The sequence below is a fragment of the Anguilla anguilla genome, chromosome 8 (assembly GCF_013347855.1).
Source record: "Anguilla anguilla isolate fAngAng1 chromosome 8, fAngAng1.pri, whole genome shotgun sequence".
Taxonomy (NCBI): Eukaryota; Metazoa; Chordata; class Actinopteri; order Anguilliformes; family Anguillidae; genus Anguilla; species Anguilla anguilla.
In genome coordinates, this window is record NC_049208.1 from 55,743,099 (window position 1) to 55,769,162 (window position 26,064).

Sequence of the window (26,064 nt, forward strand, 5' to 3'; positions counted from 1 at the left end):
ATCGATTTCTCTTTCATTTTTGATGACTTGCAAACCCTGACACGTGGAGGGAGAATGGTGAGAGACAGTAAAGTGGGTTGTTCTTGCGGACGGAGAGCAGCACAGTCTGCCAGGCTAAAGTCACTCACACATGGACCCCACAGACCCCACCGGCACCAGACCCCACAGACCCCACAGACCCCACAGACCTGGGCTTCAGAAACAGCCCAAAATGTACCAATCAAATCAGCAGGCTTACAGACAATAAGTTCCCCGTCACCATGGCGACGTGAGGAGGGCGACAGCGTTCCGCCGAAACCTGCTGATCACAGCTATAAATAGCGGGGCTCACCTCGGCCGTGTGACGGCATTCTGGGACGTGTGTCGTATTACGGCGAGGGCAAGGGCAAAGCCCTGTCGCACGCGCGGGACTCGCTTAGCAACAGCTGCTCCGCCCCCCCAGCTGCTCCGCCCCCCCTCCCCACCACACCCCCCTGACAAGGCGCACTTTCACCCACTTTGACACGGACACTGATCCCAGTACAGCGCTAATCCACTGAATCCATCGCCACACTCACAGGCCCGAGATCGTCTGTAACCCGCCCAGTGAGCACGAGGCTGCACCGTCCCACACCGTCATACCAAACCCACTGGCCTGGTCTCCTGTGATTAAAAAATGACCAAACTGGCAGGTAACTACATCACACAAAGCACTGTGAGGTTAATAAGCGCCTAACCTTACATGGCTTTCTCACCTGAAGGTGTTCCCGTCACACCTGGAGGGAGGGCACCGTGCGGGACCCCCCCACTCTCCCCCGACACTTTCAGGAACATGAGGGAAGTCACGTGACTTCTCTCGGGAGAACACTGTGTTCGCTAAACAGCTCCAATATCCCCAGAAGTGCACACCTGATTACCCTGCAGGGAAATCCCACCCCTCTGACGAGCGCACCGCACGCTCATCCAAGAGCCGCTATTAAGGGTGAAGATGAATATCAAAATATTCAAACATTTAAATGCTCCCACTATGTGACCATTAATTGGTAGAGGATTAGGAGTCAATGGCTGTTAATAAATGACTATTTAAATGACCATTTACATAGGCTGTCACAAAAAATAGGCAGGTTTGAAATCCTATTTAAATTTTAACTATTTAAATGCCGACCTGCCTGAAGAGAAAAATAATTTGTGTCTTCGCTGTAACCGCATGTGAGCCATGCATATGAAAACCACAGAAAACTGACCTCTGTCATATTCCATAAAAATATGGGTTCATGGCATGTTTTCAATCCTGACACAAATCTGCAACCAAATCTTTTAATGTAAAATTAAGAAGATACACAGCACAATGCGCAGTGTTAAGTCAGCTCCTGCAGTGTACATACGCTCCTGGACTCTGCCAGAGATGAATTGACACTGGATATAAGCTCATGGGGAAAGACTGCAGGAGTTCACAGACTGGGCCAGTGCCAATAAAACATTTATGTGCACCGCTCAATATGAACAGGGCTTACAGAAACATTATGTTCCACAGGTCCAGGTTTCCACGCAGTCCACCTCCAGCCAGCAGTGGACGGCCTCACAACTGTGTGTAACGCACTGGATATCTCCGATCTACCGCAAGGGATAGCTTTGATTTACGTGCGGAATATCTCTGATCTACCTCGAGGGATATCTTTGAGAATCACGTGTGCTGGACTCTGTCATTATTCATTTTCCATACATCCTCTGCAGCCCAAGAAGGTAACATATGTGAAACATTTCGGCTGATAAAAAACGAAAGGTGGCTATTATTATTATTATTATTATTATTATTATTAATTACATTTATATAGCACTTTTCCAAATGCTCAAAGTGCTTCACAGTGAAGGGGAACTCACCTCACCCACCACCAATGTGTAGCACCCACCTGGGTGATGCACGGCAGCCAATTTGCGCCAGAACGCTCACCACACATTAGCGAAGGTGGAGAGGGAGAGAACATTTATTTAGCCAATTAAGTCTGGGGGATTTTTAGTGGCAAGTTTTTGCGAGAGCCAGATCTGGGATTTGGCCAGGACACCGGGGAGCCCCCTACTCTTAGCGATAAGTGTCATGGGATCTTTAATGACCACAGAGAGTCAGGACCTTGGTTTAACGTCTCATCCGAAAGACGGCATCTCCTACAGCACAGTGTCCCCGTCACTGCACTGGGGCATTGAGGTTTATTTGTACCAGAGGGAAGATTGCCCCCTGCTGGCCCACCCAACACCACTTCCAACAGCAACTCAGTATTCCCTGGTGGTCTCCCATCCAAGTACTAACCAAGCCCACACCTGCTTAGCTTCAGCCATTTGGCAGGAGCAGAGTGCATGGAGGTATGACTGCTGGCTACCAGTCAAAGTCAACGGTGAGCAGAGGGAGGGGTTAGGGTCCGGTGCCCCACCGCAGGGAACGCACGCATCCAAACATGAACGCGCTTTAAGATCGAACGACAGGACTGCACGCGCTAACAGCCTGGTCTCCCTGCCGACCAGATAAACACCCACCCCCACCGCCCACCCCCCCGGACGAGGAAAGCGCGCCACACTCCGGGGAAATGAGAGCAGAAGGGAGAGACCGGCGGCCGCTTTTAAAGCGCTAATTACACCCGCGCGCCACAAGGGAAATACAGCGCGCAACCGAACTGTCATGTAGCACGAATGCCCCAGCCCCCCCCCCCCCCCCCCCCCCCCCATGAACCTGAGCTCGCGCTGCATTCCACCTACACCGCGCCCTGTACGCCATCGCAGAGAAAGCGCACGCAGCAGGGGCCACATTGCGTTTAAAAGCGCAGCTCAATCCTAGCCGCTCGCTTAAAATCCCCGTTGGCAGTTGCGCAGCAGGCAGCGCACAATACAGCAGGATTTTGCGCCGAAAGAGTTTTTTTATTTATTTATTTTTTTATCTCGAGCCGCTGCCAGCGGCATGCTATGTATGACAGACTGGAGCAGCTCTCAGATCCTGGGAGAAAATGCCAGTTACGCTATCCGCTTCAGTGAATGCGTTTCTCAATAGACCTTGCGTAAAACTCAGCAGACGTTCCAAAACATGGGTTTTACGCTTAAACGTTCATGTAACCAAGTGGCTAAAATTTTTAAGTAGGCAGCCTCGCACTGACTTCTGGAATGCACGAGGGCATTTTGATGTTTAATTTTTTCCATTTGAGCCCAGCTATGTACAATGGCTACCTTCTAAGCAATCGTTTTCGGGTGAGAAGTCAAGCGCGCAGACTTTACTAGAAAGCAGACATCCCCGGCTCGCCGTCGCGCAACGTTCTCCACATAGACGTAGGCGCGGTGACAGCGATATTATTAACATAAACGTCGCAATGCAATCAGCTGAGGTCTCTGGTCAAGAAGTGCATCCTCAATAAGTTTGGCTAATATGGTAATATACTAATATAGTTTTTTTAAATATATTCTACCACGCTTTAAAAATATACATATATGACAGCTTACTCCACTTCAGACACTTTGAATGACAAACATAAGTGGACTTTCTTTGCACAAACACGTTTAATGCTTGCATTAAATAGAAGTTCTACGCTTCACGAGACGTTGCAGGAGCACTTGTTTAATGAAGCCTGTTTAAATCTGCGCATAACTCGTTCAGTAAGCAACGCATTAATGAAAATCTCAACCACAAGGAAACAAACACACACAAAACAAACTGTAAACATAATGCATTATTCTCTGAAATTTATTTTTTAAATAAAGCATCCTCTCTGAGACACCATCAATGTCCACTGACTAAAATGTATAGTCTATCTGTATCTATTATTTTTATAAATATCATTTTGTTATATTTAAGTAACAGAAACTTCATATATAGTGTACAACCTATAAAACACAAAATGACACACAAATCAAAAGTTAAATGGATTGACGTTTTTGAGGCAGAGATTTTTATAGCCTATATACTTTTCAAGGCTACCATTAAATAAAAATAGTGAAACTTTTATGTCAGAATTGGTGATCTATTAGGTCCGTTCTTACCTCGCTGTGGCTGCCGTTGTATCACGTTGTGGCAACAACACACGGCGCAGGGGGATTTGTGCTGCTAGCGTAGAGGAGCCAGTACACCGGCTAAAATACAGCGGGTATAATCCGCGGCGGAGGGAAATGCCGGGGCGCCTCTTTAAAATTATAGTTTTAAAAACAAATGAACATTGTGCGTAAACATATTAATCCACTCACCTTTATCGCGTTAAAAGAAAATATTACTCACTAGCGACTGCAAGGTGTGATCACACTGTAATATCTTCTGCTTTGATACGTTCACTTGCGAAGACCAATTCGGCTACCCCCGTCTTACTAGCGTGGAACATTCCACTCACGCTCCGTTACCATGTAATAAATATTCAGGTATGCGGTCGTGTAGCGGTCTTTCAGTACTTTGAGTGACAAATAGGGCGCCACTTTTAAAACAATACTTTTCCTTTCACAACAAAAAACGCAAAAATGACATGATTCATTGTAGCTTCACTCCAAAAGCGAAATCTATCTGCCGACTGGAGGGTGATAATTATGGCCGCAGGTAAAGTCTATTAAAATTGTTGAATGCCCATTTTTTCACCTGTTGCACAACATAACATTGATGACAGCTTGTCTGTGTATTTAGGTTGGCCAAAACTGTTTTGTCCATGCTTTTACAGGGCAATTAGAGCTGAACGAAACCATTCATGCGATGTGCAACTCCATTAAAAATGAAAAATAATGCTTAAATCTAATAAAATGTTCACCTGTTTACATTGTTTTAAACGCACTTTTACTTTTACCACCCATTGTCATCATCTTTAATTTTTTTTAAAAAGTCTGAACCTTGTTATAGTTTGATAATGTTGTTTGGTGGAGATAAGCGCCTGATGGTGAACGGCACGATCGCGGAGTGATACTGAAGGGTTATAGCCTACGTCCACAGGCGGAGGCTGGACGCGGAGTCATCCTGAAGGGTTATAGCCTACGTCCGCAGGCGGAGGCTGGACGCGGAGTCATACTGAAGGGTTATAGCCTACGTCCGCAGGCGGAGGCTGGACGCGGAGTCATACTGAAGGGTTATAGCCTACGTCCACAGGCGGAGGCAGGACGCGGAGTGATAATGAAGGGTTATAGCCTACGTCCGCAGGCGGAGGCAGGACGCGGAGTGATACTGAAGGGTTATAGCCTACGTCCGCAGGCGGACACATGGGAACAGAGGTATGCGGCCGGCGCGTTTCCCTTTATCACTTTGAGGCAATATCTGTGTACACAAACGATACCTGCTTGCTTATTGTGCGCATACTGGTTAAGCAATAGGGGTATCACTATCACAGAACTGCAGTATACTTTCCTGTACTACCTGCTGCTCTGTTTCTATAGTCCGGTATTAAGCACAGACCTATAGTTAATGTGCGCATGCACACACAGATAAAACGCAGGAGTGTGTATACACTGTAGGTAATTTTTTGTAAAAGGCACAATATTTTGGGCAGTACAATACTGTGAAATAATTTTACTGTTCATTACTGTGAGTGGCAATGCAATATGGGAAACCAGAAGAAAGCAGCACTCCTGAATCCACCAGAGAATATTTCGACTTTGATTGGAAAAAGTATTAAAGCCCCCTATGCCCCAAAGTAAAAGCCCTATGGCTGTTTTGTTTTTGTTTTAAATGCATACATTTAATGGCCAAGTTAATTAAACATTTAATTTATTTCATGAAAGATAATCTTGTTTGAAATGAAATGGTCTGTTGTCAGTGAGATAAATGCTTTAGAACAATGAACATAACTTAATTCACAGGTCACTACATTGTCCTCATGTCATTTTGCACAACTTACAACAGCAGGCTACTTGGAGGTTTCGATGTACAGCAATTTACAGTAACGGTAGTAAAATCCAGTAGTTAACTGTAAGTAGTGATGCGTTAGTGGGGCTGCCTAACTGCTCTTTAGCGGTTTGCACAACCGCCTCTCACCCAGGAGACCCGCGTTGAGTCCTGTTAGATCCTCAATGGTTAAATATGTTTTACAGTACAGTATTGTGTTTTACAATTAGCAATTGCAGTATTATAGTGTGTTTGTATTTACAGTAAAATAATGGTTACCGTATTTCACATTATAGTAATAACACTGTAAGTGTATATTGGATTTTACATCTTTACTTTCTGGGACAATGCTGGGGTTCAAATGAAATTCTGCTCAAGCTTTCCGAAGCAGTGAATCTAATCTTATTGACCTTATTCGGGAGACCAGTAAAACGTAGCAGGTGGTGACTTGCGAGTGTAAGGCAAACATTAAAGATGTGATAGGAATTACTTCCCCTCCGTGGGACTTTGGACATACATCTTCGTTCTGTAAACTGTCGGCAGAATAAATATAATCTACCTTTTTTGCCTCGCACCCTTTTCTATCAATTTCTGGAGTCTTAAAACTATAAACAGTGAAACTGAGCGCGAGATTGTGAACGGTAGGAGTTACAAGCCAGAAAAGACCCGCATCCATAGTTTAACGGTCTTTAATCGCGTCTTTACGCACGTCACTAATGCCGTGAAATAGAGCGCTTGTGCTTCTGTTCGGCCGTCATATGGCAGAGACTCGGGACTGGCGATGGCGGGAGCACTTAAAGGTGTGATAATGGCGGGCGCAGGCTCCGCCAAGTGCCTTTTTGGCGGGACCGCAACAGCGGGGCCTGCCCTACAAACGCAAATGTCTGTGACTGACTGAGTGATGAAGTTACACCATTGGTCGGCCGGATCACGTGTGTTAGGTCCAGCCATATACTAGGCTTTGACCTGGTCTTGTTTGGGAAGAGTGAAGGTTTAAAAAACAGAAGTTCACAAGTGCTCCCCTTGTCTGTCAAAATCAGATGCGGTGGCCTTTGTTAGTCACACAAGTGTGACCTTTAGCCAGCACTTGGCCACAGAGCTGTGGTTCTAATTGTGTGTGTGTGTGTGTGCGTGCGTGTGTGTGTGTGTGTGTGTGTGTGTGTGTGCGTGCGTGCGTGCGTGTTTGTGTGAGTGTGTGTGCGTGCGTGTGTGAATGTGTGTGTGTGCGTATGTTTGTGCGTGTGTGTGTTTGTGTGTGTGTGTGTGTGTGTGTGTGTGTAGTGATTAATGTAATTACACAGCACGTATATAGGAAATATCTTTCCTAAGTTATGCTATAAAGACGTGTGATATTGTTTTTTGCAATAATCAAATAATGTTGTGTAATACACAATAAAAATGCAGCATTTAAATTACCTTGGTCTCTCTCTCTGTCAGCTTGACTGTGTGAAGGTGGTGAGTAGGGCTTAGTGACAGTGGAAAGTAGATTCTTCTCTCAGGCAAAACTGGGGTAGCCCACCCAGTCACAGGGGTGGGAGAGGGGCCCAAGCTACTCTACCTGGTCAAGGTGAGCACCCTGGGCAACCTGGAGGGCCACAGCGTCTGCAGGGTTAACTCCAGTCCTGGAGGGCCGCAGTGTCCGCGGGTTTAACTCCAGTCCTGGAGGGGGCGCTGTGGCAGCAGGTTTAACTCCAGTCCTGGAGGGGGTGCTGTTACATTACATTACATTACATTATTACATTATTTATTTTGTTGCCGTTCTCGTTGTTAGTGTTAATCAGTTTAACCTTCAGGGTCCAAGTTGAACTATGCGGTTGTTCCCTGCAATTGGACCGGTACTTCTCTCTAGGGGTTTCGTCATACTTGTTCCTGGTTATGGTTATACACTTTGTTGTACTTCGCTCTGGATAAGAGCATCTGCCAAATGCCTGTAATGTAATGTAATGGGTGCTGTGACTGCAAGTTTAACTCCAGTCCTGGAGGGGGCGCTGTGACAGCAGGTTTAACTCCAGTCCTGGAGGGGGTGCTGTGACTGCAAGTTTAACTCCAGTTCTGGAAGGTTAAAGAGTGCAGGTTTCTGTAGCTTTCTTTCAATCAGAAGCCAATTTAGTTCTTAGAAACAAGATGTGTGACCAATCATTGACTAACATTAAGCACTCCCAATCTTTTGAGTTTCTGGAGATGGAAAAAAGAACTGAAAATCTGGTTAATTCTGGCAAATTGGCTTGAATCACCTCAAATTGCACTTTTCCTGCTGAAGCAGTACCAAAATCTGATTGGCTCCTGTAAGGCATGGACTGTGCTAAGCTGGTCTGAGGCTCAGTGTTGAACAGTGACCCCAGCGGCTGCTAAGCGAAAAGATCACACGTTGAGTGTGAGGTCTCCCACGCCGTTCAGGGGTTCGTCTGAAACCCCCCCCCCCCCCCGCCGAATTCTCCCCCAGGTCACGACTCCCGGCCCTTCATCCCATCGCTCCTGTTTATATATAGCAATCAGAAAGTATGCCTGATAACAGCATTGGCTTTGGCGGTGGGTACTGGGCACGTGTCTTGCTAAGAAAAGGGTAGCGTTCAGAGCCAACTGAGATTATTCTCAAATGCCTCTCAGAGCCACATGAAGAAGGAACAAGAGCCAAAATGGCTGCTCTCTGTTTTTGTCCCTTCCACGTGTTACTGTTTTTAATGCTTTGGCACCAGGCAAAGAGCTGTGTCAGGACCGTTAGCGCCCGTTTGGCAATGCTACGCTCACGCTCGTGCTCGTCTGAGAGTGACCTCTGACCTCTGCCAGGCCCGCATCACTGCTGCTCATGTGGCTTGTGTGAGAATGTGCCTGGGCTCATTCTCACTCTATAAGCAGCTCTAGATAAGAGTATCTGCTCTATGAATGCACTGTGGTCATTTGACTGGGAAGCAGCCAACAGCTGTTTTTACCTGGAGGTGGGGGCTGGGGGCTGGGGGCTTGAGGGAGCTTAATGGGGCTGGGGGGGGGGGGCTAGGGAAAGTCTTCGGATAAACCAAGCGTTTATGAATCTGACCAGTCGGAATGGGTGTGTACCTGTGTGAATACCTCTGTGAATTAAAAAAAAATTTTTTACGTCTATGTCAGTGGTAACCAAAACCCTGTTCCAGGAGATCTACTGTCCTGCAGGTTTTCGCTCCAGCCCTAACACATCTCATTCAACTGCTAATTAACAGTCAGGTGTTCCAAATTACGTTTGGAGTGAAAACCTATAGGATGGTAGATCTCCAGGAATAGGACTGGTTACCACTGATCTATGTCAATACATGTTAGTGTGTTAGTAATGCACAGCAGATTTACCCACTGTGGAAGTACCATTCTCTCTTGCCTTTGGAGAGCCAAAGGTTATGGTGAGTTTCCTTTGTCATGCAACAGTTAATTGAGAAATTAAAAATGGAATCAAATTCAGACTCTAATAACCAGGTGAGGTGAATGAATTGTGAATTGTGTTTGATCAATTAAGTGCTGAGTAAGACAGAAATCCAGGACTCCCCGCAGCCCTCCAGTGTCAGTGTTCCGGACGCAGAATCTTACACCGTCGAAAGGCACAGTGCACCCTGCTGGCACAGTAGAGTACTGCGTAATGAAACAGGCAGACGGTGACCGCCCCGTACAGTTCTGACAGACCTATAGATTCTACAGACCTATAAAATCTGTACATAACATGCATAGGTTTTGTCCAGACATTTTTATTTAATAGCAGGTTAGGATTCCTGGCTACAGCTCCACATTTCCCGTAAATGGGGGAAAAAGAACCTTTTCATGTCATGCGCATGCAGAAGGGCTTGTATGGAATGCCGTGGTGTCCATTACCCACCGTTCTCCTTGTCATTCGTGTTTTTAGCCCCTCGTTGGTCAATGCAGGCCCAACAAGCCCACGCCGCCCCGTCCGTCTGTCAATATATCCATAACTCACAGCCTCTTTATTTTTCATACTCCATTATTATCCAATCAGGGCCAAATATGTCACCGTCTTTCTGGTTCCAAGAGCAACATGAAAAGCACAAGCTCAGATAGCCGGGGTTGTTTTTTTAGGGGGATGTAAAAAATAAAAATAATAGCGAAGCGCTGCGCCGTATCGCGTGTCCGCGATCTTCTTTCACCCCCGTGGGGTCCCTCTCTCACCGAAGTGCCTCTTTTTTTACGGGTGCCTGGAGACGGGCGAAACGGATGCTCTATTTCGCGGGTAATAAGAGACAGAGACATTCTGACAGCAATGGCACCCTGTGAAAGAAAGGCTCCGACAAAACAGGTCTGAATAGTGTTCACTGTGTGAACTAAACTGTGTTCTTGGCTAGTCTGCCAAATAAATGTAATGTAATGTAACAGTAGCGAGGTTACTGCACCCAGCACCCACAGCACTGACCTCTATCACAGCTGGAACGCCTGTACTCCAGCACCCACAGCCCACAGCACTGACCTCTATCACAGCTGGAACGCCTGTACTCCAGCACCCACAGCACTGACCTCTATCACAGCTGGAATGCCTGTACTCCAGCACCCACAGCCCTGACCTCTATCACAGCTGGAACGCCTGTACTCCAGCACCCACAGCCCACAGCACTGACCTCTATCACAGCTGGAACGCCTGTACTCCAGCACCCACAGCACTGACCTCTATCACAGCTGGAACGCCTGTACTCCAGCACCCACAGCACTGACCTCTATCACAGCTGGAATGCCTGTACTCCAGCACCCACAGCACTGACCTCTATCACAGCTGGAATGCCTGTACTCCAGCACCCACAGCACTGACCTCTATCACAGCTGGAATGCCTGTACTCCAGCACCCACAGCACTGACCTCTATCACAGCTGGAACGGCTATACTCCAGCACCCACAGCACTGACCTCTATCACAGCTGGAACGCCTGTACTCCAGCACCCACAGCCCACAGCACTGACCTGTATCACAGCTGGAACGCCTGTACTCCAGCATCCACAGCACTGACCTCTATCACAGCTGGAATGCCTGTACTCCAGCACCCATAGCACTGACCTCTATCACAGCTGGAACGCCTGTACTCCAGCACCCATAGCACTGACCTCTATCACAGCTGGAACGGCTTTGTGCCCTGGTCAGCACCATAAACATCCATATTTAACTAGACAGGCAGGCACGCCTTCAGCTAACCTAAGCTTGTGAAGTCCCGAAAGTAAGCCTGTACTGCGCATGCTGAGGGAAGAACATGGGAGCTGCCATTAAAGTGAATGGGGAACATCAGACTTTAGAAGGCAAAATAAAACAAAAAAAAACAAAAATACCCCGATGGTATTCTGAAACTTGATTAATGATCATTACATTTAATAAGGAAAACAGATTATAAAAATATAAACACGCCCCCCCCCCCCCCCCCTTCAGACAGTGTCTTCAGCCCCACCCTCCCATCCCCAACCTTAACACTCACTATTTAGATTAATTCAGCTGTTACAGTATTGGGAGCATCATTTACATTATTGTACACATTCCTGATTATCTATCACAGATTTGTGAAATTAACTCTTAGCGTACATGTGGTTCCAACTCCACTCATATGTGCACTGTTGAATTCATTCTGGGCCTTTCACTGTGTAGATAACGTACATTGGCGCTATAACAATATTGCACATACAGCACACTGCCTGATTGTGAAACAATGGTTATTGTGACCAGTTGGACAAGGGGCCTTGTGTACATGCATCATCCTACTGACTCCCTTTGACATTTTAGACGTCTCCCAACTGGTCATTTCAAATGTGCAACTATTGATTAAATATTTTCATTAATTTATTCGTAGAGATCTAATATAGATTTTGAAACTCACACATTTTTAAACACAAAAGTGTTTTGAAATTAATGCAGTCACATTTCACGCACTTTAACTATTAATAACTCCGAGTCTACTTATTATTGTCCCGAATGTAGAGCAGTTTTCATTTGTTACATATTTATTGGGGGAAAAACATTTTCTTACCCAGTTTTCCCCACTAGATGGGGCTGCACACCAACTTTTATGGGAAATGCAGTGCGATGCTGTTAGAATGTACTGCTCAGGTTCCGCAGAGGGAGGATTCTGGTCACGCAAACCTTTCAGTCTAACCGGGGGGGACTGGATTAGTGCAGCGGTGGACCGCTCCGTTTCAAATTATTGAATTAACTCAATCGCATCTGTCACCAGCTACAGCCACAGACTGCAATTCGGTCCTGAATCTTTTACTATGAACCAGCGTGGCTCATAGGCTGGTCCGAAATCCAAAACAAAGGTAACTGGTCGGAAGAAAAACCAGCACGCAGGCCGGCCCTCCTGGACAAGAGTAGTGCACTCCTGGCTCAGCGGTTTATAAACAGACGCTGGCAACACGCTCATCAGTCGGCTAACTTATCATTAGCGAGGGTTCGGTTTGGTTAAAGGCGCTGAGTTAGCAGACATCACAGGTCTATTATGTGACATGAAACAAGAAAACAAAATCTTTACCTTCTGAAAATTAAGTCCACCGTCTGTATTTTTTCACGAAAGTAGCCCACCCAAAGCAGAGCAGGCCTAATTTCTACCCCTGCTTCCCTGGCGCTGTCTGGACGTTTGGCCTCAGGGTAGAGTCTCAGACTCACTCGTCAGTTCAGAGAAAGCAGCGCGAGGAAGGAGAGTTCGGCACAACAGCCGCATAACGACGCTAACCCCTGCGCGTGCATCAAGTCGGTTGCTTTGTCAGTTAGACTAAGGCGTGAACTCCGCAGCCAACAGGAAGCCTACGTTTTTTAAGTGACGTTAAACACACATGATCTCCACAACGTGTTCAAAATCGCACGAATCAATGCAGAAATAACCGGCCTAAATGTAACATTGGAAATAATGTTTCTTGTTGTTCTGTAAAGCTGACCTGCATGCTTATTTACACATTAGGCTACACGCCACTGGGAACGCCTTCCGCGTTGACACCCTCCGGGTTGACCCTTTAACTGGCCATGCAGTCGACACGCGACCTGGTTCATGAACTCAAGATGATTTAATGCTGAAAATAAAAAGGTCCGAGGTCTTGCATACCATTGTGTCGTGCTAAAGTTATCATTCTACCCGTAAAAGACTGTGCCAAACAGAGACGTCTTGAGAATGCTAACATTGCACAAGAAACCCATTAGAGGCATGCTGGCCTGTTTAAAAAAGTATAAATCCTGGGCTTCTCGAAGGCTCACAAACGCTCAGAAGCTAAGATCACCCTGGAGTCCCTTTCTCTCAACCTTAAGATCTCCCGCGGGCCTCGTCTCTGAACTCCCGCGACTCCACATCACTCAGCGGGACCCCGAGGTTCCTGACAGCCGGGAGTCCCGCGGGCACGTGCGCAATGCCAGACATATATATATATATATACCTCAAGACGTAACTGGCAAAACATTATGCATTCCCGTGCAGTGCCGTTTATATCCCAGACTGCAATGCCGGGGCGCACAATTTCAGAACTGAATTCCTCCTTCATCTCCCGCCGTTATGTGCTAGGTGTGTGCGTTGATACATGGCCTTAGGCATCAGGCTTCGGTGATCGCGTGGGAGAGGTGTGAAGGCTGGCGCGTGAAGTTAATTTTAACACAAACATTGCGAATAATCGCGTGGTGTAAAAAATGCATGAATTTAATTTCGGAATGTAACATTTGAAACCTGCGGAATGACAGACACATGGGCGCAGACGACCGCACGCGCTCTCACACACTCGCGCTCAGTATGTGTTGCGAAACTCGAAGATAACAGCTTTGGGGCCTGGCAGTTTCGCCACCTCCCAAGAAAACGCCCCCGCTTCCTTCAGTGCGCGCCGCGGATTAGAAACAGAGCACTTTCCCGATGTATCGCCCCACCATAGGCCCACACACGCGCTTTAGCAGCTGCTTCTCAACGCGGAGACTTCAAAGGGCTGGACACCGCGCCAGACACGCCAGAAAAGCGTAACTGCGAGCCGGGATGTGTCGCTGCCAAGTCGCGCCGCCGCAAATTCGTCCTGCAGGAAACCGCCCCACCTTACACCCCCCACCCCCCACCCCCTTCACATGTCGGATGTGTTTTTTTGTCTTGGAACAATAAAATATGCATCTCAGTAACATAAAAGCGTTGCATACACTGCAGATATTTTACAACTGCGCAGAAAACATGCACATTACAGGAATGCTAATAATTAAAGGCACGAACGCCTCCATTTACAGTGATTTATAGCACAGGTTCCCAAACTGGGATTTGGGGACCCCTAGGGGGTCCCTCAGGAAAACGTAGGGGGTCTCCATGAAAATGAAATACATATTTCTCCCACCTTTTCAAAATATTGTTTTTGCTATAACATGAACTACGTATGAAACTTCCAGTGAAAATACACCACAACTGGTTTTACACTTCCTTGGTAACACAGTTTATCATGATTATTACACTGATATTGCACCAAACAGCTGTTACATAGACCCATTATTTACTGGTAATGATGTCATGATTTAGACATGTTTCCAAGCACTAGTGTGCTAGCTAGCCACTGCACTGCTGCTTGTAGTTTGTGTTGGATAATGGGGAACGGTCAGACGAAAAAGTTTTAAGGTCAGCACTGAACGAACATCTGAATATCTTTAAATTTTAAAAAGGACATTTTCTAAAAATCAAAACCGAGTTTGAGCAGTGAGGAGTGTGTGAGAGAGAGGGAGTGTGAAAGAAAGGGGGGGGGGTAAAAACATTTTTTAAGGAGACAGAAGAAAAAAGCCCTCCAGATGTAAACTTCTTGTCTGGACAGTTGTTTACTGCAGTCCAGACAATGGCCATGTGGTGTTAGCAGGGCGCTCCAGCGGAGCGATCCGATTGGCTGAGGAGCAGTGTGAGTCACAAGGCCTAATGAGATACCAGATTAAACTGTTTATGTTGGATCCTCTGCCTGCGTGTTTGCTTGTGCGTGTGTGCGTGTGTGCGTGTGTGTGTGTGTGTGTGTGTGTGTGTACGCGTGAGTGTGTCTGTGTGTGTGTGTGTGTGTGTGTGCGTGAGAGTGTGTACGCGTGAGTGTATGTGTGTATGTGTGAGAGTGTGTGTGTGTGTGTGAGTGTGTGTGTGTGTGTGTACGCGTGAGTGTATGTGTGTATGTGTGAGAGTGTGTGTGTGTGTGTGTACGCGTGAGTGTATGTGTGTATGTGTGAGAGTGTGTGTGTGTGTGTGTGTGTGTGTGTGTGTATGCGTGAGTGTATGTGTGTATGTGTGAGAGTGTGTGTGTGTGTGTGTATGTGTGAGAGTGTGTGTGTGTGTACGTGTGAGTGTGTCTGTGTGTATGCGTGTGTGTGTGTGTGTGTGTGTATGCGTGTGTGTGTGTATGTGTGTGTGTGTGTGTGTGTGTGCGTATGTGTGTGTGTGTGTGTGAATGTGTGCGTGTGTGTGTGTGTATGTGTGTGTATGTGTGTGTGTATGCGTGTGTGTGCGTGTGTGTGTGTGTGTGCGTGCGTGTGTGTGTGTGTATGCGTGTGTGTGTGTGTGTGTGTGAGTGTGTGTGTGTGTGTGTGTGTGTGTGTGTAGGGGTGTGTGTGTGTGTGTGAGTGTGTGTGTGTGTGTGTGTGTGCGTGTGTATGTGTGTGGTGTGCGTGTGCGTGCGTGTGTGTGTATATGTGCGTGTGTATATGTGCGTGTGTGTGTGTGTGTGTGTGTGTGTGTGTGTGTGAGTGTGTGTGTCCTTGCAGAGCTCCACGTCAGTGTGGAGAAATGACTCAGCAGGGAGAGATGGGGAGAGTTGCCAGGAACTCGCACCTCTGGCCCGGTCCGTTCACACACACACACGCAGCCTGAGAATAACATACACAGCACTTTTAGACTGGCCTGCTCTGCCTGGTCAGGTAATTAAAGACCAGTTCAGATTTTTTTTTAAATTCACCAGCTGTGTTTATTAAGGTTCCTGGACGAAATTGGTTTGTGAACAACTGAGCTTTAGAATATCGGCTGTCGGCTGCTGTAGCCAAACTCAAACCGCTACAGATCTGCAGGATCAACTCAAAACTCAGTCCTTTAACAAAATGACACAAAAACAATAATTTACTTTGCCAACCATTTTTTGTTGTCTTCATGTCGACTCCTTTGAGATGTTTTTGGTGACCTCACCCCATCTCTTCACTTCTACCGTCGTAGTTTTGATTCTGAACCTGGTTTAAAGGATTCACAACAAATCCCACTGTGGTTGCCGTGACGTCTAATTACTATGACATCAGAATTCAGCCTAGAAAAAAAAAAGCGGGAAAACGCGGGGACCTCAAAACCACAGCACCCACTGCAGGGAGGGTTTCGTTACATCACAAAGAATTCCGCCAAAACAACAAGGCACCCCAAAGGTAAGGGGGGGGGGGGGGGGGGGCACCGCAGTGTGAAGGTCGCCGTGGCGCCCTCCTGGAATGTCGCACGCCGTTATTTACGAGCCACCAGGACCTGCCGGGCCGAGCCGAGGTCAGAGGTCAGAGCCTCACAGGTCTCGGTGCTCAAACAGACGTGATGTCACCCTGACGGTGGAGCTGCTTCGTTTGACTGGGTATTTTGACACTCATGTTTATCCTCGATCTTATCAGTCAGAACGCAGGCAGCATTTCTCTTTTACAGCAGTGACCTGGTGTAGAGGCCCAGGGGACACAAAGAGAATCCCAGCACCACAGCCAGACCCCCGTATCAGGAGCCAAAACCCTAAAACAACACAGAGCAGGCCAGGAGTAGAGTTGAGGTGCAGGGTCCCAGAGAGCCACAGGGTCTGCTGGGGTCCCCAGTCCTGGTCCCAGAGAGCCACAGGGTCTGCTGGGGTCCCCAGCCCTGGTCCCAGAGAGCCACAGGGTCTGCTTGGGTCCCCAGCCCTGGTCCCAGAGAGCCACAGGGTCTGCTGGGGTCCCCAGCCCTGGTCCCAGAGAGCTGCAGGGTCTGCTGGGGTCCCAGCCCTGGTCCTAGAGAGGCACAGGGTCTGCTGGGGTCCCAGCCCTGGTCCCAGAGAGCTGCTGTGGTTTTTTTTCACCATAAACTAGTTCAGACCAAAGAACCAAAGGGATTTAATCACCCCCCCCACAACCCTGCTACCCCCCTCCCCACCCTGCTACCCCCCTCCCTCTGTGTGCTGAGTGGACAGTGAGGACCAGGGCCCCGGCACAAGGGGCACTACACCCCCCCCCCCACCCCCTCCGGCCCATCATAGGATATCACCTAGCAACCTCTTTACCCACAAATCTTGCTCCCTAAACACCAGTGTTCTTTTCCATCCCGCAGATTTACACCTCGCTTTCCGCCACTTAGCTCCCGGCTCCACAACACGACCCCCCCCCCCCCAGGCGCAGGGGAAGGAAGCGTGGCGAACAGAGTGTCCTAAAACCTGCCCCCCCCCCCCCCTCCCCGGCGCCCCCGAGCGCCCCCCAGGCCCACAGGCCACACTGCACACTTCCAGTCTTCCCGGAGACAGAGGCTACACTTCCTGTTTATATATCCCAGCAGCCCCCACCGCTGTCAGGGGTTAACCCCAAAGACACGTCCCCAGAGCAGATTCATTTTATAAACGGCCTTTTACCAAAACTCAAACGTGTTCATTTTCACAGCAGCTGTCCTTATTCAAGGCCACACAGATTGCCATTATTTTATTTTTAAAAAGTAAAAGAAAGATTTAAAAAAATATATTTTCTCAAATCGAGGCAATCTGTACCGTTTCGTGTTTTTCTTGTTTCTGGAAATATCGTCGCTGACAGATAAAGACTAGTCTGCTGAATTCTGGGTTGTGAGAAGAAGCCGTCGCCATCGTACCTCAGTCTGGAGCACTAATCACGTGTAAAATATTCAGTGTTAATTTAACTCTCACAGAGTTTATGAGTGCAACAGGCAGCCAGTGCACTTTCTCAAGGTGTAACTGTTTTACACATTCTGTGTCTCCGCTGCAAATGTTCAGTGTTAATTCCATTCAAAATCAGTGAAATCAGGAAAAGAACTGAAATTCAATTCATGAGCTGAAAAATGCACTCAATGTTCTACCACACACACACACACACACACACGCATCTTTGTTACAGCTGCATATTTACTGAAATAAAGCTGGCTTGGAGTCTCTCTCAAGGGTACAGTGATAGCTTTTGATTTCTTATCCATCTGAATTCCTACACTGACAGACCTGCTGGGCGTGTCCTCACAGGAACTTCAAACTGTATTTTTAGAACCTGGCTCTTTTAGCTGATGCGCCTTTGGATATCTGTGTGTGTGTGTGTGTTTGAGTGTGTGTGTGAGACTGTGTGTATATGTGTGTGTGCGTGTGCGTTTGTGTGAGACAGCGTGTGCGTGTGTGTGTGTGTGTGTGTGTGTGTGTGTGTGTGTGTGTGTGTGTGTGTGAGACAGCGTGTGCGTGTGTGTGTGTGCGTGTGTGTGTGTGTGTGTTTGCGTCTCAGTGGGATGAACAGTCACTGCACATCAGAGTTCAGGGACTCATTCTTACTGTAGGATTCTGTTGCCATGGCAACAGAGGGAGGTGCCTGTAATGGAGGCTTACATTTCACAGCACAGCAGTTCAGTCACTGTGACCCGGGGGGGGGGGGGGCAAACTCAGTCCCGGGGGGGCCCAGTAGAGTTTTACCCCCGCCCCCCCCCCAAGGGTGTCAAACGCCAGTCCTGTAGAGTTCTACCCCCCCATCCCCTCCCCCCGTTCTAACCATGACATGCAGGTCCCACAGTGGCCTGGAGGGGGCATCGATATTTCAGCGAGTAAAGGTGCAGTCAGGTGCCTCACAGCCAAAGAGGAGTGTCAGTTCCAAAAATTAAATTCTGATTCAAAATGTCTTAAATTCTGATTTAAGCCAGAGTGCCCTGGGTCCCTTCTGCAAATTTCCCTGCTTTTTCTCTTTTGCTGTTGTCACTGTCATTTAAAACGCTGATCCTCTTGAGTTCTAGCTCAGCGCGTAAACACGCCTCTCTTCCTGCAGGTTTAGCACCCGTTTCACACTGAAAGGAGCGCGTTCACCGGAACGTGTTTTAGCGGCTGTTCGGTCACAATGCTGGCTGGTTACAGGGGGCGGAATGAGGAAGAGGAGCAGCTGGGTTTACTGCGTTTGCAGGTGAGGCGTGTGCGGCCAGTGACTCACCTGTTCCTGTATCGCGCGGTTACCATGGTTACCTGTTCCATATCGCGTGGTTACCCGCAGCTCGGACCCACTCCAGAACCACGAGACACCTCGCGTCTTAGAGCCCAACCGCCCCAGAACCCTGAGAAGGAGAGGGATGCACTTTACACACTTTACGCACTTTACGCACTTTACGCACTTTACGCACTTTACGCACTTTACACACTTTACGCACTTTATGCACTTTGCACACTTTACGCACTTTACACACTTTACGCACTTTACGCACTTTACGCACTTTACACACTTTACACAGGACCCAAATGACCCATATGACCCTTAAGACCTACTGCATCTACCCACATCCCTGCTGCTGCCTGGGGGGAGGGGGGGAGGGGGGGAAGAAGTGGGTAGGTAGAGAGGGAGGGGAGAGAGGGGGGAGGGGGGAGGGGAGGAGAGATGGGGGAAAGAGGGAGACAGGGAAGAAGGGAGGGAGGGAGGGGACAGGGCATTGGGTGGGGGTGGGTGAGGGAGGGAGAGAAATGTTGGAGGAGTGAGGGAGGTGAGAGAAAAGAAAGGGAGACAGAGGAAGAGCGAGGCGTTTGGAGAGTTGTTTTTGCTTTGGGAATACTGTCATAGTCAATCATATCAATAAAGCTTTTTCTAAATTAATTGAAACTGAGAGAGGGGAGTGTGCGACAAGGTGAGAGAGAGAATATGAGAATATTCATACATTTTCTTCATATAATCTCACTATTTCATGTTTTAAAAGGAGTGAGCAGTCCCTCCTTAAGTATTTTTCCCCACTCCATTCAGACGAGGGGAAGCAGAGAGAGTTACAGACTGAGGCGGGACCCTAACTCTAATACCATATTCTAATTCTGACCCTCACCCTATCCATGGCCCCACACTCTGACTGTCACTGAAGTCAAGCACTTCTGATTTAAACAAACTGGGCGATTATGTGCGGTCGCATAAAGCCATTCAAATTACTTGTGAATGTCCTTTAAAAATCCGCCAGGAAAAAATAAAATAAATGCATGAAATTATATTTCAAAAGTAGGAAATGCCCATTGATGTGCGCAGTGGTGCATGGAACACAACAATTAGCAGAGGGGTTATTGTGCGCTGCGACGATACACACGTAGCAGGCAGCGATTGAGATGCCGCGGGAGGCCGAGCATCGAATTTATGTCCGTGTGTGTAATAAATAATCGCGGGATTGCCGCAGCTTTGCGCTATTATATTAATATACAATGTCTATTGTGTGTGTAAACTGAGCCAGTTGCTATTGTTTTGTGCGGTATGTTTGGGGAACAGGCGAAAAGGTCGCACTTACCGGCTGTTCTTGTTCGGTTTCCATTTTTAAAAGGAACCGCGGGCGAAACCATACTGCATGAAAAGAGGGGGTTTCGGAAGATTAGACCAATTGCCAGACTGGGTAAAGTGGACACCAAGGTCGTGGGCAGTAATTTCATCCTCAAATTATATGCTGCAGTACCCCATTGAGAATGATGTGTACAATTTTTTAAAAGTGGTGACGGTGTAATTTCTGGTGTTGTACAAGACCAGATAATAATGCTTTTTTGTAATATTATATTGTAGCTGTTGTCGTAATACCAGCACCTTTTCACAGAGATTCAGAACATCAATTATGAAACTAAAACATAATTAGCCATCAGATGAGTGAGATCACCTGGGGTAGAGTTCAAGAGGGGGAAGAGAGGGAAAGATGGAGAAAGGAAGGGAGAGACGGAGAGATGGAGAAAGGGGGGAGGGAGGGAGAGATGGAGAAAGGGAGGGAGGGAGGGAGGGAGAGAGGGCAGGAGAGAGGGATGTTGGTGTTGCTGTAAAACAACAGAAGACAAAACCACTGAAACTCTAAACCTACCCCTGAGGCCCTTTCGCCTTTATCTGACAGAGATCTGCGCCACCGGAACAGAACAGAAGCTCAGACACACCTGGGCTCACCTGATGCACCTGGCACAGGTAAACAGGAAGGGCGGGGCCTCAGGTAATTAATGGAATGACCCGGTCGCACAGCTCCTGGCTTTGTTTGCCCGGTGTGCACATTGTCTGTCTTTCATCAAACTCTGAATCTGGCAAACCTGACAATCGGAGGAAAGCTCAGCAGCCACGGCTACCTGGGCTGTGGTTACATATTTACCTTCACGGTTACCTGGGCTGTGGTTACATATTTACCTTCACGGTTACCTGGGCTGTGGTTACATATTTACCTTCACGGTTACCTGACATAGCAAGCTTGAGTCCAGTTACCTGAGACGTGCGCACAGGAGCACGGTCCTGACCGTTACCTGAGACACGGTTACACAGTCACAGCTGCGGTGGTTCCAGACGGTACTGAGTCACATGACTCAGGGAGTTTATAAGCTGTGTTCTCTGAGCTGCGGTGGTTCCGCTCTTCTGTAAGGTCTCAGGGTTGGGCCTGTCCCTCACAGAATGACAGGTTTTGGGAGATCGCAGGTTGGCCTCCTTTTGAATGTGTGTGTTGACAGAGGGAGCACACTCACGCTGCAGTCCTGTGGTTTTGTGTTTTCAGAGTGGGAAAGTGAGAGGGAAAGCTGTAGAGCTGCTCCCATTCCCTCCAGAGCGCTGTGGTTTTGTGTTTTCAGAGCGGGAAAGTGAGAGGGAAAGCTGTAGAGCTGCTCCCATTCCCTCCAGAGCGCTGTGGTTTTGTGTTTTCAGAGTGGGAAAGTGAATGGGAAAGCTGTAGAGCTGCTCCCATTCCCTCCAGAGTGCTGTGGTTTTGTGTTTTCAGAGTGGGAAAGTGAGAGGGAAAGCTGTAGAGGCTGCTCCCATTCCCTCCAGAGCGTTGTGGTTTTGTGTTTTCAGAGCGGGAAAGTGAGAGGGAAAGCTGTAGAGCTGCTCCCATTCCCTCCAGAGCGCTGTGGCCCTCGTCTCTGACCACTGGGAGGTGGGTTCCCCTCGGGATCGGGCTGCTCGATCAGACCCTTCATCCTGCGTTCAGCTGCTGCACACAGGAGCTCTGAGGAGCGATCGCCCACCCTGACATGCACACAAGTCTCCAGCAGTGATGATGTCACTTCCCTCCACACCCCTGTTCCATTTCCTCCCTCCCCACCTCTTCCTGTCCCTCTCTTCCTCTCACCCTCCACGTCCTCCACCTCTGTCTATCCCTCCCTTCCTCTCTCTAACTACATTGTACTTTCTAGCCAGCTGGCTACCAAACTAGCTGCATTATAGCAGGAAAAATGGACTTTAAGCAAACTGACTACGTCTGCTTTTGATGACATGAAAACGCTGCAATCGTGTCCAGCCGTGACGTAGGAAAGTACAATCGTGTCCAGCCGTGACGTAGGAAAGTACAGTCGTGTTCAGCCGTGACGTAGGAAAGTACACCTGTGGGCCCGGGTTCTGTGTGAACGGCAAGGACCCCGTACTTACCAGTCACTATAGCGTGGTGAGAATGGGACAGACGGGGCTTGAACCCGTGGTCAATATCCTGTGTCAACCCCAGGTTTTGCTTGTGAAAGGGGTAGTGCTCTCTCTCCCTCCCTCCCACCTCTCTCTCTCCCTCATTTTCACTCTCTTCTCCCTCTCTCCCCATCCCTCCATCTTGTGTCACCACCGCCCCCCCACCCCTGTCCTGAGCTCTGTATTCAGTTTGACAGGCGGTTGCAGGTTGAAATCCCAGGACTGGGCACATGAAAAGTTGTTTCATTCAACAAAAGAACAGTACACGAGTGTACCTGAGGTCAGGTTAGTAACACCATTATATTCTTTAGAAGGAGGAAGGCTTTAGCCCTGCTCCCCATCCTCATAAGGAAGATGTCCTCCCCTGGTGTCCCATGCAGAGGCAGACTGGACTGAACTCTGTCCTGCTGGCGTTTCAGATGCCATCCCCCAGCAGCTGACAGCTGTGACCTGCTTTCCATCCTCCCACTTTTCTGCCCGTGACCTTGCTCAGTGGATGCTGTTGCTAGGGAAACTCCAGCCTCCCTGCCTGTTGCCTAGCGCAGCAGGGACCGAGTCTGTGGTCCTGGCATTTCAGAGCATCACCTCCTGAACACGAAATCTGTGCTGACAGCAAACTTTTTTTTGTACTCTGCAGGCACGTACGTGCACACACACCCACACACAGACACACACACACACACACACACACACACACACACACATACACACACTCAGGCGCACACACACCCACACACACACACACACACACACAAACGCTCAGGGACAAACACACACACACAAACACACACACGCACACACACACGCAGACCACAGTGGTTTCCTCAGATACCAGTTTTCTCAGGAGAGTACCTCGTCTTTTTCAGAAAGTGAAATCGGCCGTGAAATTCCGTTGTGCCCGTGGTAGAGGCTGGCTGTCCCTGAGAGAGGGAGAGTAGTGACAGGCGCGGACCAGACCGAACCACCCCTTTCTCCTCTGACTTCACCATCTTACGTTCCCAAGCGCTCTTAACCTTGCCTCTTGTGCATTCAAAGGCCAGAGGCACTGGGGGACGGGGGACGGGGGACGGGGGACGGGGGACGGGGGAACGGAGGGGTGGGAGGGGGGAACTGGGGGACGGGGGGAAGGGGGGAACTGGGGGACGGGGGACGGGGGGGAACTGGGGGACGGGGGACGGGGGAACGGGGGGGTGGGAGGGGGGAACTGGGGGACGGGGGAACTGGCGGACGGGCATACAGGGGGGGGGGGGGGGGGTTTACCCGGGGAGAGCCACTGATTAACCACAATCATGTCTACAGCATTCCAGACAGGAAAATTCATTCAGTTTTGCTCAAAGAAAAGGGATTAGTGTTTTTTTTGCTATCTGTGAAAACTCGCAATCTGACATGAATGGCAAGACTTCAGTTCGCCTTGCTGGCAGAATGGGGTCAGGAAGGTAATGCTGATGAAGGCGGAGTGGGAGAGAAGGATCACTCTTCCTTTTCATCCTCAGAGCAGAAAAGAAACAAACACAACAGCAACAAAAGAACTGCTCTCAGCAAACTTATCCCCAAATTTAAATAGGAAAGAAAACCAAGTTTAAACCAAATGAAGCTCGATAAAAGTAAACTTGCAGGGTGTGGAACCATATGAAAATAAGGGAAGTGCTGTCAGTGACAGATGAGGAAGACAGGAGACGAAACTAGACACTCGAAGGGTAAAGAAATGGGGGAGGGACAATAAATTCACATATTTGTCGAAAGATTTAAAAAATCTCACAGTAAAATAATACAGAGAAATGTGTCTCAGCTGTGAACCCGGGTGCGAATGCTGTTTGAAGTTTTCGCCAGGTGAGACAGAGCGCTTACCTGAGTACCTGGCAGAGCTGTGGCAGATGCCCCAGGTGTGACAGAAACGGGCAGCGGGCAGGTCGTTAGGTCCGTTTTGACGAAAGGACGCAGGTGAAGATGTGCTTTTACACCTGCCGGTCGGCTCAGGGGTCAGAGGAACGCAGGGAGGCCATGTACAGGGGCTACGAAGCCAGGCCCAGATTCTCCTCCACACTGGCCAGGGAATCAGACGGGACACAATTAGGCAAAATACTCAATCATCCAGCGGTGAGGCTAACAGTTGTTCAGTTATTCATTTAGAAATCCCCTTCATTCATCTGAACTATTTGCCTGAGGTTCAAACAGAAATGAAGCGAATATGCACACAGACATTAGTCTGAGCATGGGTACCGAACACATAAACTAGCAACAGCAGTGTTAAAACACAATTAGTTCTGATTCATTGAACAAAACTTATGCACATATAAGAACTTATTAATAGTTTCTTCCAAATAAGTACAAGAAAATACTTGAATTTAAAAATTATTAGAATCACACATTTGATATAGCCATTGACTATGCCATAGAGTTTCTTAGGGTGTATAAGAGCTAGAGGCTAACTCTTCCTGGGAGGTGTAAGGTGCTCTTTACCCTACTGGCCATGTAAATGAATTAAATGAATTAACATGGGCTTGTTTCCATGGTGACCCTGGGCTTGGCCTACTTTCAGTTCTGGATTCTAAACTTGGCTTTGGGGGGGGGGGGGGGAAAGGAGAAATGCTGCACTAAATCCCATGATGATGGATGGGACAGCATGGAATTCTGGGAGTCAGATTTAAATAATGGCAAGCAAAGCAGCTATCTTTAGGTTGGGGGAGCTTCATATGTAACCCACCTATATTTAAAGTCTTACAATCCTATTTGGTCACACACACACTCGAACACACACACACACATGCACAAGCACACACACACATGCACACACACATACAAAAATGCACACACAAATACAAAAATGCACACACAAATACAGAACACATGCATGTACACGCACACAAATGCACAATGCTTCCGCACACAAATGCATGTACACACATTCATACAAATACATACACACACCCTCACCCCGCTGAGCGCTGGTCAGCACTTGTGAGCCTAACTTTATGTTTTAGGGTGTGGGTGAACCCATGTTCCCCTCACATTCCTCTGACTGATATTTTAGGGGATGTAAACAGTCTTCCCGCGACCAAAAGGGGAGTTAGTGTGCTTTTAGCCTAGCGCTGTTTATATAATGCCATATAAAGTTATTCGCGTGACTCTCATAGTCCATATGAAAGGTCTATTTTCTGCACTGCAAGAAAAAATCTTCTCTTTTACAGGATCTTTGCTCATCCAGACTGAACCGATTTGGTACTGCCAGGCTCATGTTTAAGAAACGGTTTTACTGGAAATGGAATCTTTAATTGGTTGGAAATTTTGTCTTTAAGTCATTGGAAATTGAATCTTTTAAGCCACTGGAATACTTTTTGTTTGTTTCTGCACATTCACTTGCTCAGCTGATGTCAAAGGTTATGCTGTCTCTCACAAACCTCCTGAGTCTTACAACAAAGCCCTGAAAACAGGGGAACCCTCAAAATGCCCCCCCCCCCCACCCCCCCGCATCTCCTGCCCCACATGTAATATAATATCCTAACAGTCAGAGGCACTTGGATTTTTTGGTGCGAAATTCTTCAGTCAATAGTCCAATTGCTCTGAAGCACACTCATTCTGATTGTTGCTTTGCATACACATCATTATTTCAAAGTCATTTTCTGCAATTCCTTGGCCCAAAATATCAGATATTAAGAACCAAAAGCTTGGGGGAAAAGGAGGGTCCCCCCCCCCCCCCCTAAAAAAAAGGTCAGTTGACTCGCTTGTTTAAGCAGCTGCCATAAACA

The 26,064-nt window shown here is 48.0% G+C and overlaps 1 protein-coding gene and 1 long non-coding RNA gene across 2 annotated transcripts in view; both read right to left on the minus strand.

The window, feature by feature from the left end:
• The window catches only part of bzw2 (basic leucine zipper and W2 domains 2), a 32,340-nt gene extending 12,115 nt beyond the window's left edge, over positions 1-20,225 (minus strand). Inside the window, exons 1-2 of the mRNA XM_035427964.1 lie at positions 20,202-20,225; positions 18,884-19,004 (exon numbers count right to left, since the gene is read on the minus strand). Coding sequence (XP_035283855.1) covers positions 18,884-18,924 — 41 coding nt within the window. The 5' untranslated portion in view covers positions 18,925-19,004; positions 20,202-20,225. The remainder of the gene's footprint in view (positions 1-18,883; positions 19,005-20,201) is intronic.
• A 3,587-nt stretch (positions 20,226-23,812) lies between these two features.
• Positions 23,813-26,064, minus strand: part of LOC118232825 — a 3,532-nt gene continuing 1,280 nt past the window's right edge. The window contains exon 3 of the long non-coding RNA XR_004766408.1: positions 23,813-24,361. This is a non-coding gene — a long non-coding RNA (uncharacterized LOC118232825). The remainder of the gene's footprint in view (positions 24,362-26,064) is intronic.